Here is a 12796-nt window from a genome sequence, read left to right on the forward strand (position 1 = left end):
AAAAACACAACGAACCTGTAAACTCTTCCTATAAACCAGACACCCGAGCGTGAAAATCGACCCTGTTTGAAGAAAAAAAATATATGAGAAAACTATCACGGAAAAAAACTCGTGCGCAAGAGCGGGCTGCAGGGAGCATGCGCAAAGAGCTCAGCCTCTTCGGAGAGGGGAGCGTAGCCGTTCCTCAGAGTGCGCAGGCGCACGAGCGGCCGGGCGACGGGGCCCCTCCTCCTCTGGCTTTCCACTGGGTAACAGCGTCGGGCCGTTGTCGCTCGGCTTCCTCCTCCTCCTTCTCCTCCTCGCCGCTTCCCGAAACCGGCGGGGGCAGCAACACTCAGGAGGGGCCCCTCCATCGCCAGCGGCATCACAAGGACGGGAAGCCGACATGAGGCAGGAGAGCTGCTGGCCTTGGCGATAGAAGGTGGGCTTCCGCCTCGCCCACCCTGGCGGGCTTCCTTCGGCTTCTTCCTCGCCGGCTCTTCCACCGCCTACCCGCTCCCTCCCTCCCTCCCTCCCTCCCTCCCGGTTCTCCAGCCGCGCTGTCTGCGGCTGATGGGGCTGAGCATCTGGCGCTCTGGACCTGCTGGCTGGGGGGCGGGAGCTGCATTCCGGTGAATCTTGCGGGCCCCAAGTTGGGGGATGATGCTCGCCTGCTGCCCCGGCCTTGCCTCCCCTCCGCGCCCCACCGGATGATGCTCTGTGGTCGCCCTTGTTCGCCTTCCCTGCTCTGACCTTGCCTTGGGAAGGTGTCCCTCCCACCCCCGGCCCTTTGCCCGCTCAGCCGTCTTGCGGCTCCCGGTTCGCTCTTTTCTCAGGGCTGCCCCCGCCTCGCCCCGAAAGGCTGAGCTCTCCAGGTTGACCCTAAACTTTGCCAAGCGCTAGGCTGGGGTCACTCGGTCTTCAGCCTTTTTTTACCCCCGCTGCATCTACTTCTTGGATCCTTTGGAGCCCTTTCGCGGACTCTCTTCCTCTCTTTTTCCATTATTCTTGCACCCTTAACTGAAAGAAGCCCCCGTTCTGAATCTTTTCTCCCCCTCCTGCCCAGCCAAATAATCTCAAACACTCTTCCTCTGTTCCATCTGACTGGCATCCACAGTTCTGTGCACCCTTCTTCCCTGGCTTCTTTCCCACTGAACTCTCCTCACCCTTGCCCTGGAATGCCTCCCCTCTCTTTCCTTCTCTGTTTTTTTCTTATAACATGAACTCAATCAATGCACTTTCCGGTCCTTTGCTTTATCTCAGAATTCTCATTTTATTGCCCTTTTTACTTTGCTCTCTAAACTGCTGCACCATTCTTCTGTATGCTTGTTTTCCTTGCTTTGGATTTAGTCATTCATTTTCTACATGGTCCCTGAAATTCCTAGCCTTTTTCTCAGTCAGGCGTCTCAAGTTGGCATGATGTCCAGCTTCCTTGCCATGTTAAACTTTTTCCATATTCACATGTACAGGGGAGGGGGGTGAGTCCCAGTGTTCAACTCAGAATCCAACCTGTCATCTGACTTATCTTTTGGGCTCCTGTTGCTTTCTAAAACCATGCAGTCTGCAGCATAAGGATATTTTGGGATTCTTTGTCAAGCTGATGCATAGTAAATAGATTTGATGTTTATTTACTTAATATAGAAGCAGTAGTAAACAATTGTGTTTTGTGCTATTTTGTAGTCTGCATAAATAGTAGGGGAGAAAAAAGAACAGTTGTTTTTTCAAGTATGGGGTTATGATGATTTGGTCTGACAGTTCTGTGTGGGTATCTCAGAAAAAGACTTACTATAAATAATTTGTTATAGCTTGCTGACAAGTAGACCATTGTGGTTTTGTTTTGAAAGGAGCTCACTTTTCTCTAGTGTTCTTCTCTTTAGTTGTTTATAGAAGTCTTTGTTAGCTTCAGATTGCCAGTGGATTTAAAGAAACAGTCATTTGGTTGAAAGAGGGCTCCCTCCCCCCCCCGCCCCGCAGCTGCAGAAAGTGGATCTTATTATTTGCCCTTTGAATGCATGTAAGAAGATAGATTTATATATTCCTTGAAGAAGCAAAGTATCGTTATCACTTCTGAAAAACCTATATATCAATATGCAGTAATACTCAGTTCCACTCATTCCTTAAGGATGTTGTGGTGCATGATACTGTAGTTATTTTTAGTATCCTCTGTGTGTGTGTCAGCACAGAAGCAGATCCATGAAAATAGCATGAAACATACAGCAAACTGTATGGATGGAAGCTGTTGCATTATTCTCTTTATTATGCTTATGAAGATCGCTTTATGTTTTTAATGACCTTAAAGTAAAATTGTTTATTAAAATGATTGTTACCAACCTTAAGCCTCAGGAGAGAGTGAGCTAGAAATTTAATAATTAGCTTATATTGTTCAGGTGACAAAATTAGCTATTTAATTTGGAGAATAGCTCACCTTATATATCTTATTTGGGAATGTCTTCAAACTCTGGGACTTAAAGTTCCAAGAGCTATATAAGCACATTGGTCAGAATCACTTTAAAAAAGTCTGACAAACAGTAGAGAGTAAGAACAGTCTTTTAAATATTTTCCCCCATTTTATTTAGTAACAATCTTGTCAATAAACCTAGTCATTATATTTCTCACTAAAACTAAGTCTATGGCTATATTAGCAACAGTATAAAAGCATTGCTTGTTTTAGCAGGGAAATAGAGTGGTTGTCTGGCTGGTAGTAATCCTCTGTTTCTTTAAAACAAGAAATTAGAAGACCTTTTTAAACAGATGTCTCAAGAGTTCATAGTCTGGAAGTCGTCTTAAATGCTGAGAGCTAGATTTCTTACTATCTATAACATCTGTTCTCCTTGTTTGTACAAAATATTATCCTTCTCTCTTAATTGCAAGCAGCAAAACAAGCCAAGAAATTGCAATTAACCATAGCTTCCCATTTATCTGAACTGTTGTTTAGTCGTTAAGTCGTGTCCGACTCTTCGTGACCCCATGAACCACACTGCGCCAGGCCTTCCTATCTGAACTGGGAAACTGTTAATTCCTTCTATTTCTAATTTACCCAGCAATCTCTTTACAGAGTTACTTATAACTTAAAGCCATCAAAAGAAAAGCTGTAAAACAATCATGTTTAATTAATAAATGGGACATAAGGGGTAAAAAGCATAAAAACTGCTATTCTAGTGTAGAAATTATGACTAATGGTATCCAAACAAACAGGAATGTCAATCCATAAGTTAATACTGGCTTCCATATCTTGGCTTGTTTGGAAGCCATTAACTAATTCCCAGTTCAGACAAAAGGAAACTTTGGCCAATTGTAGCTACTTGGCTGGTTTGAGTATGCACAGAACAAAGATAAAATGGCTGGGTGCAAGTATCTGAAGCTCATCGCATTAAGAAGTCCGAATATAAGTTACTTTTGCAATAGCTCAAAACAAAAGTTACAGAATTGTAGTAGGCATCCATTTCTGCCTTAAGCCTTCTACACGTAAATATATTTTTATATTGGTAGCTTGAAAGGTATCTTGATTTACATATATTTGAATATGCAAGTAAAAAGGGATCCCAATTGCCTTCAAGTAAAAATGTATCTGAAAATAAATACGAAATGTACTTATGCGTATCAGTGCAACCATAAGGACTATAATCTTAAAATGTAATGGCAGAAATAAATGCGCACGTCTGGTATAAATACTGCATTGAACTTCTTTCTTCTAGTGTTTTTATATGTACACACATGCACACTTAGATAGAAAGCCCTTTCCATGTTTTAAACATTTAAAATAGAATACATTCTGACCAACCATATCTCTTCCAGCTAAATAATAATGGTGGGAACATGGATGGCACCTCTAAACCCATGAGGCATTTCAACAAAATGGAAAGTTATTCTAGAAAAAAAAAATTCTCATAGTGACTTCTTATTCTCAGTTTTTAAGATCTACTTGCTCATATCAGTGAAATAAGAAACTGAGGTGCTAAATATATGTCCTACAAAATCTTAGTGAATATTATTGTTTAGCTATAATGTGCATATAACTATGGTTTTTGTATTTTCAGATCTGTATAGTACAAATTATTGGTAACCATGGTGCAGAAATACCAGTCTCCCGTGCGGGTGTATAAACACCCCTTTGAGCTAATTATGGCTGTAAGTATCTGTTTTTGTAATATAATTGTGAATTGTATTGGCTCTGTTTATTGCTTGGTTGGATAATTAAGAAAAGATTAAGAAATCTAACTGGTTTTGGACATTGTTGCTCTAAAGAAGTTGATGTTTATAGCCAGTTCCAGTTAAATATATTCAAGATGGCGTATCCATTTCTGTTCTTCAACATAAGTAGGTGACTTGAAACAAATATCAGAAAACAATAGGAATAATATGCATGACTATTGTGGCAGTTCATTGGTTAAGTTCTGTTATTATACAAAAACGAGTAAGAAAATTGGCTTGGTTTGGCATAATATCTGAATTATATTAGGTTTGACTGCTTGGCTTTAGACAGATCACTGTGCTGATGATGAAAACAGAAGCAGGCCAGTCAGCGGTAAAATCGTATTTTTCCCTATTTAGGGAAGTAATTATTTTCTTTTTATTATAATTTTTTTCACTATGTTGCTGTATTTTTTTTTTTTAAGAATCCAAAACTATGATTATTTTCTGCACATCAGTTTTGGATTCTTGGTATACAATGATTATGTGATGTCTGAATTAGCTATTCTGGAGCATCTGGTTCTGAGACTGTAATGTTGCTTACATTTTTTCTGGTATAATTTAAGATACTTCCTCCTCTCCTGTGGAATAGGAAGAAAAAAACCTTCCTGTTATAAAAATCTTTTGCTCCTAAACCAGCAATATTATTGGCAGAATTGTTGTAGGAGGCACAGAACATCTGAAGGCGTGGGCAATAGCAAATAGGCACAATGTGCTATGTAAAACCGTTACTTTGTGCTAAGAAATACTGGTAAAATGATAACTTAAGGACCTTTATTATATCATTGGTTACAGAGCCTTCAAAACTAAATTTTAGGAACAGAAAGAAGACTTAAAGAAGTTATTAAAATATGCAGATTAACTTGGATCTTCACTCAGGACTGACTGTATTATTAATCCATTATTTTAGGGCGAGGTACTGCTGGCCCTACAGTTGTTCCAAGCATCCCTCACCATTGGCCATATTGGGAGTTTTCAGCAGCTGCCGGAAGGCCACAGATTCCTCCCCCTATATCTAGCCAGTCTTTCTGACTGAATGATTAGTAAAACTACTGCATTTGTTTTCTGAATAGCTTTTGTAGGGGTAGTATAATAATGCTTGTGAATAGGGTTGAAAAATACAGAAACTGGGATTTGGTTAAGTAAAAAAAAGCATGAGTCCAAGAACAGTGAAATGTTGTCATTTGCTTTTTGTCCATAGGAAGCTGATCGTGTAAATGAATATAGTAGAAATTCACAAGATTTAACAAAAAGGTTAAAAGGGCTTCTGGCACCATTTCTCAAGAAAATTGAGTGCTGAAAGACAAAATTGAACCTGCTTTCTCAGTGCAGGACCTTACCAATAATATACATTTGCTGCTTTAGCATAGCATCCCTGAGCTAGTCCATTTGTGTTTGCATGGCAAGAATCTTTTTTTTTTTTTTTTAATGTCTGTTAACTGCTTGCCTCATTCTAGAACTATGTAGTGATGCTAGGGAGTGTCATGCTAAATGACTTGGGTACCACTGCCTTCCACTATGGCTACCAATTCAACCATGAGGTATAGCAACAGAACTTTAATGTATCTCAGCTGCAGAGCTGGTACCAAACTTGCCTTCCAGGAGATCCTCATTGAAATACTCAGTGTATGGCCATCAGAAAGTTGAACATTGGGTCAAATGCAGTGAAATGATATTTCTCTGACAAGTGTAAAGTCATACATTTGGCTAGGAAAAGTCAGCTACACAGATGCAGGATTGGAGAGACCTGGCTTAGGGAGCATTGCATGTGAGAAGTTTCTAGGCGTACTGGTGGACTGTTAGCTGAACATGAACTAGCAGTGTGATGCAGATAAAGAGGTGTTCCATTCAGATCACAGGAGGGGATAGTTTTGTGGTAGTCTAGACTGGTAAGACTATACTTAAAGTACTGTGTTCAGTTCTGGGCGAAACAAAGGAACATGAATAAGATGGAGCATGTTCAGAGGAGAACTACCAGGATGATAAGGGATATGAAAACCAAGCCCTATATGGATTAGTTAAAAGAGCTGGGCATGTTTAGCTTGCGAAAAAGAAAGCTAAGGAGCTATATGATAACAATCCACAAATAATGAAAAGATGTCATGTGGGGGAGGTGTCTGTTCTCTATTGAAACCAAGAGCAAGACAAGGACCACTGGCTAATGTAAAAGAAAGGAGATTCAGAATGAACATTAAGGGGAAGTTCCTGACAGTAAAGGCTGCTTTTCTTCCAGTGGAGCCTTTATAACCTCCGCTTTAAAATGGAGCTCTGTGCTGGGGGTGGTTTACTGGATTCTTGTACTTAATAAGGGGCTAAGATTAGATGACCTATACAGTAAAGTTCCATCCAGGTTCTGTATTCTGTGATGCTATATAAATTACAGAGACTGTCTTGTAAAGTCCCGTTCTAGTAAGTTTTGTGTCTGCGTGCAAATTGATTGTGCCATGTTGTTCTTCATTACTAGCAACTGTTCAATGACCTTTCAAATATATCTCTTTCAGTGATTGCTCTGATCACTGATTTTTGTTACATCTCCACTGCACCTATGACTTCTGAATAGGGTTCAGAAAAAGGCACCTTATATCAAATGAATGTATTCACTTTCCTGAATGTTGAAATGGACAAAGAAAGCAGTTTACAGATGGCTTTAAAACTTCGTAAGAATGTCTTCATTCATAGTTCAAAGCATACAGAGCTCTGATTAGCAGATACATTTGGGGAAATGTTTTTTTTTATTTAAAGTCCCCAGCATAAATAAATCAAATAAAAAAATAATTATATGAAATATATCTAGGGCTCCTAAATATTAAGTTCTGGGCTCCCAGAGGTCAGTCCTAAAAATATGTATTAACACCATTTTGGATGTTAAACTTTAAAGCATCTTAATCCATACCTTGAGGATTTATAGTCAGAGCTGGTCAGGGATAAGCTATAAGCAAACATAACGTAGGAAATAATTTTTTATGAAAGGGTAAAGGATGAATTTTCTTTGCACTGTTCTTAATAAAGCAAACTTATTCAGTGAGATGGAACGTCAGAAAAGTCAAAGAATGTATTTAATTATGATGAGTTACTAGGTTGGCAATATTTATTATACTGATTTGGATTTCTAGCATTCTGAAATATGTCCAGAATAGAAAGTAGTAGAGCAGGATTGATCCTGATTATTTATTTACTGCTGAAAATAGAGGCAATACTTTCTTGTCAATGGTTGCTTAATTGGTCTGTGATTAAACAAAAGTTTTCTTCCATTCTTAGAGAGGCAAAAGTCTTCGCTTGATTGCTGTGAGCTGAAATTATATAGATTATAACTATTGTTTTCTTATGCTATAGCTATTTAATAGTACAGTGGTACCTCGGGTCACGAACGTTTCTGTTCACGACCAATTCGGGTCACGAACAGCACCGTTCGCAAAATTTTGCTTCCGTCCGCGAACTCCGTATCGGGTGACGAACAGGATCTGTCGCCATTTTCCCTACTGTGACACGTGGTCGTGGCTTCCTATAGGGAGGGGGACTCTCCCTCCAAGCAATAACCACCTCCCCACCGCCTTCCTGTCCTCCACGCCAGAAGTCGCCTCGAGCAAGGTTAGCATTCTCTCTCTTCGTACTGCACTGTACTGTATTTTGTTTCATATTTTTGTGGTTTTTTAAAAAAAATACGTATGGTTCAGAACAGATTAACCGTAATTACATTGAACCTTATGGGAAAATTTGATTTGGGACGCGACCAGAATCGGTTGGCGACCAAATTCGTAGGGGTCAGAATGGATTAACCGTATTTACATTGAACCTTATGGGAAAATTTGATTCGGGTCGCGACCAATTCGGGTTGTGACCAGAGTTGCAGAACGAATTAAGTTCGTGACCTGAGGTACCACTGTACTTCTTTTTTTAGATTGAAACATTGTTATAACTGAAACTCTTGAGACTCTTAATATGGTATTCCTTCACTTGCAGTTTCATTGATGGCATGATCTGGGATGGAATAAGAAGTTGATTTCCATCAATTGAAAGTGCTTAAACTGGAATGCCTGTGAATCATCATCAACTGTGTGATTCTAAAAATGATTGATTGATTGATTGATTGATTGATTGATTCAATTTATATGGCTGCCCTGCTAGCAAATGCAACTCTGAGTGGCTAACATCAGGTTAAAAGCAACGAACAAAAATATCAGAGCAAGAAACTAAAAACATATTGTGGATGAAGCCAATTACATTTCTACCTGTTAACCCCTTAAAGTGGGCTCATCTAATGCCCTGGCCCAATGCCTAAGGGAAAAAAACAGGTATGTGACATCTTATATAGGGCAGCAGGGTTGCAGCCCCCTGGATCTTGTGTTGGGTCCTCAACAAATTGGGTCAGTTTCATTGTGGCTATAAACTCTCAAGCCACTGACTCTGCACCCAAGGAAGGTAGACTGAAGTCCCTCAGTACCATAAATCTTAGGAACTCCACCATCAACCCAGCCGCAACATTAAACAGCTCAGCCATGAAAGCCACTATATTGCAGAGAGGCTGGCATAGCAGCAGCAATCCCATTTGATCCCAAGAGCCTTTGTGGTTTTCATAAACAGGATTTCATTTCTGTTATCTACAGAGCAGTGCCTGTGAAAACCACCAGAGCCTCCCAGATAACTAAGGCCATTCTACTGCTCCTGTACTGGGGTTGTGGCTGGTGCTGTGCTTGAAACCCAGTGGACAGGTTTACAGAAGGGGACACTCTCCTCCATAGCCATCCACCCAGAAATCTGGGCCACTGAGGGTCCAGTGATAGGGTATTGGGGCAGAGCTCAGATCTGGAACACAGAATCTAGTTTAGATACCAAGGCTGCCTTCCCAAGAGCTTCCTCCTCTGTTTCCCATCATATTTCTCACTGCCTCTCACTACCATTATGTTATTGTCAGCTCTTTGCTCCTGGCAGACCTCCTCTCCCTCCAACTTCTGGCATCTCTCTCCCAGGTCAAAGTGTCCCATCTAACACTCAGATGACACAACCACCTTAACCAATTGGCTGATCTAATTCTCCAGGTCCCTTGTCTGAGCTATTTCCCCAAACCCCCAAATGCACCCACCATACTCCCCCATCTGGAAGGAGAGCAGACACCTCCATCTCAGTCACTGCCAGTCCATCAGCACCGTCTGTCAGAACTGGCTCAGTTCACAGTTTGAAAGTTTGTTCTCTTCTGCAACCAGATTTTGAGAACACTGCTGCTAGGAGATTGATTTCAGATGAACACGCTGCTGCTGCTGAGATCCCACTAAGAGTCAGCCCTAGCTCAGCCATATCACCAAGTTTCCAATAGCTGATCAATGGCACTGCTTCTGCTGCCACTCCATTTTTGGCCCTCCAGCTAGCTCCTGTTCCCCTACAGTCCGCCAAGTATCACTTCTACCATGCCACCTGGGAGACTGCCCTGGAGACTTTCAATGTTATTGTCTTCCACAGCTACCATGAAGCCCTGCAACAGCAGCCATGGCTCAGAGTGCATCCAAATGCACTCCAGCCCTTCCTGAGCTCTCTGCAGTCACCTTCAGCATTCTTCATCATCTGTCTTCTGTGGTCCATCTCTAATTTTCACCCAGCTTTGGCACCCTCACCGCAAAAGCTGAAGTATCATACGTGGCAGAATTTCCTAAGATTAATTATAACTTTGTCATGTATACAAATCCCAGGATTATTTTTTTTTTGAATGGAAGTAGAAGTTATGTAGAAATCTGCTTGCTTTCAAATCTACAGATTTCTTTTTATTTTAGATTTCAAGGCAACTTTCTGTTTGTCATGAAAGCCGTTGGAGACAACATAGAAAAATAATAGGATACAATTGCTAACAAAAGTCCCACCAGGTTAAGGAGCAAGTATAAAGTTGATTTAGATGGACTAGTAGAAGTTGTATGTATAATAGAAATTCTTGGTAATCTGACTCAAATTTGTTTAATAGCAGAAATAACATTAAAAGGACTGTTCCCAAGGCAAAATAATGCTTCTTGGATGAAGACAGATTGGGTAATGATGCTTGGATTGCTGTTTGGAAAGAAGGTGTTCTGCTCAAAATAAACTATAGTCTGATAAAGTTCTGGGCTCATTCACTAATTGTAAGCATATTGTGGAGTCCTTGGGGTTCTCTGAGCTTGGTTGTTTTCTTGCCCGGCTAGGTAACATTTTCAGTGCTAGAATGGAATGGGGTTTGCTCTCTGTTTATATACAGTGGCATTCTGGTCTTTTGTTTCCTTATATTGCCTCTTTTGAATAGTGCGTAGATGCTGTTTATCTCTATGGGTCTGTTGATGGCTGCCTTGTCTGAATACCAAGTTTCCAGGAATTCCCTTGCATGTTTGGATTTAGCTTGGTCTAAGATGCTGACAGTTTCCCAGCTGAAACTATGGTTAAGTCTGTCCAAGTGTTGTGAGATTAAGGAGTTTTCATCGTGTCTTCTGACTGCTAGTTGGTGTTCATGGATGCGCTCTGCTAGCCTTCTGCCTGTCTGTCCTACATAGTGGTTGTTGCAGTCCTTATACTGTATGTTTTAGATGACTCCTGTGTTTTCTTCTTGGGCTACTGGGTCTTTTGGTTTACTTAAGATGTTTTGGAGGGCTTTAGTTGGCTTGTGTGCTACAGAGATGCCATGTGGCTGTAATAGTCTGTTGGTAGTTTCTGAGACATTTCTGATGTATGGCAGTGAGATCCTTTTCATAGCTCGTGTTGTTGTAGGTTGAGTGGTCAGGCACTTTTTGATAAAGTTGTGTGGATATTCTTTTTGTTGGAAGGTGTTGTATAGGCAGTCTGTTTCCTTTTTCTGCTGTTCCAGGTTGCTGCAGTGCGTTTGTGCTGGCTTGAATAATGTTCTTACACAGCTCCTCTTGCGGGAGGTTGGGTTGCTATTTTGGTAATGGAGTACTTGGTTAGTGTGGGTTGTTTTCCGATATACTTGGGTTTCTAATTTGTTGTTGTTTCCTCTGCTGATGAGGATATCCAGGAAGGGTAGCGTGTTATTGTTTTCTTCCTCTCTGGTGAATTTTATTCCTTTGAAGATGTTGTTGGTAGTTTCATGTATGATGACACCTTTGTTATAATAAAAAAGGAACAACTAGAGAAGTTTAGTTCTGCTGGATTATCAGGAAAGTGGCATAATAAGTGTATTGAATTGAGGAGTTTTCAGAATAATTTAATTTTTTCTAAGGGAAGGAAATACTTTGGAATACCACCAAATATAAACACTTGTCAATGTTCTGGTTTATCCTCACTTCAAAGGATAAATTGAAATGGGAAAAATAAAGAGATAATGGCTGCCTAACCCCTATCCTGTAGATAAGCAGCATTGTTTTGTTAGTAAGAATTCTACTTCTGACTAACAAAGCATTAAATCTGCCACTGAATATAACCTTAAGATAGGTGCCTTACTTCTTGAAAAGACAGTTCTTAATATAATGCGTGTTTTGTTGTTTTTGAACCTGAAAACATGTCACAATATTGTGCTTTGTTTGGCTATCACATAGAAGTGTTGGGTTTATGTACTCCATTACATATATGGCCATGAAAAGGAGGTCTAAGTATGCATTAAATGCCCAAGTGAACTGCATTGTGGCATCATACTCAAGGCTTAAACTGTGATGTAACTTTTAACTAGCTTATTTTTGAAAATGTCTGTGGGTGCATCTCTGCATTATCAATAACTCTGCCAAAATTGTTTTAAGTATGCAGACAAGCAAAGGAACAGGCAGGATATAAATTAATTCATACGTGCATACTATACTACAGGGAGGCCATAGTAACCATACTTTTAGTGAGGAAATATTCATCTATGCTTCTTGCCAATTATATTGTCATTATTCAACTCCAGAACATAGCCTCAGGTCTTAAATGTCTCTCCTGTGACATTTAAGAATAATGTAGTGCCTCATGCAGTGAGTTTTTCTGCAAAATATAAGTAGCTTTCCAATATTGCAATGTTTTACCTATTGTTAAAACATTGTCTTTTATCTATCTGCTATAATAGATGAAAGAAGAGGCAGACAAAAATCTGATGTTCTTTTGTCTACAATATCTTCTTGTTCTACCCTTTGATGCCTATTCATTACAGGTAGTCCTCATTTAATGTCCACTCCTTCAGCAACCAGAGTTATGACGGTGCTGAACGAGAGGTACATATGATGGGTCCTCATAGTTGCGGCTGTTACAGTGTCCCCGCAGTCACATGATCACAATTTGGGCACTTGGCAACCAGCTTGCAATTATGATGTCACAGTATCACATGATCACCATTTGCGACCTTCACTACCTGCTTCTGACAAACAAAGTCAATGGGGAAGCTGGCAGGTGGTTGCAAATGCAATCACATGACTGTGGGATGCTGCAACTGCGTAGGATTCACCTAACGATGGCAACTGGGACTGCCAGAACTGCCATCATATGTTGGAGTGTTCATGTGATGTCGTGCCTTATGACCACGTTACTTAGATTTTTTTTTATCCTGTCTTTATTATTTTTATAAATAACTCAAAGTGGCAAGCATACCTAATACTTCTTCCTCCTCCTATTTTCCCTATAAAAACAACCCTGTGAGGTGAGTTGGGCTGAGAGAGAGAGAGAGAGGCTCAAAGTCGCCTAGCTTACTTTCATG

At 40.5% G+C, this 12796-nt stretch overlaps 1 protein-coding gene across 2 annotated transcripts in view; it reads left to right on the forward strand.

Moving 5' to 3' along the window:
• The first annotated feature begins 236 nt into the window (after positions 1 to 236).
• SEC14L1 (SEC14 like lipid binding 1) overlaps positions 237 to 12796 on the forward strand; it is a 39782-nt gene continuing 27222 nt past the window's right edge. The window contains exons 1-2 of one of the 2 annotated variants that reach the window (XM_007425040.4): positions 237 to 421; positions 4017 to 4107. In XM_007425040.4, the coding sequence (XP_007425102.1) occupies positions 4045 to 4107 (63 nt within the window). In that variant the 5' untranslated portion in view covers positions 237 to 421; positions 4017 to 4044. Of the gene's footprint in view, positions 422 to 1567; positions 1587 to 4016; positions 4108 to 12796 lie in introns of those variants that run through there. The other variant, XM_088133414.1, reaches the window with a different exon arrangement.

The sequence above is a fragment of the Python bivittatus genome, unplaced genomic scaffold (genome assembly GCF_059951505.1).
Source record: "Python bivittatus isolate LINGU-HERP-01145 unplaced genomic scaffold, Pbiv_v1 ctg000080_np1212, whole genome shotgun sequence".
Taxonomy (NCBI): Eukaryota; Metazoa; Chordata; class Lepidosauria; order Squamata; family Pythonidae; genus Python; species Python bivittatus.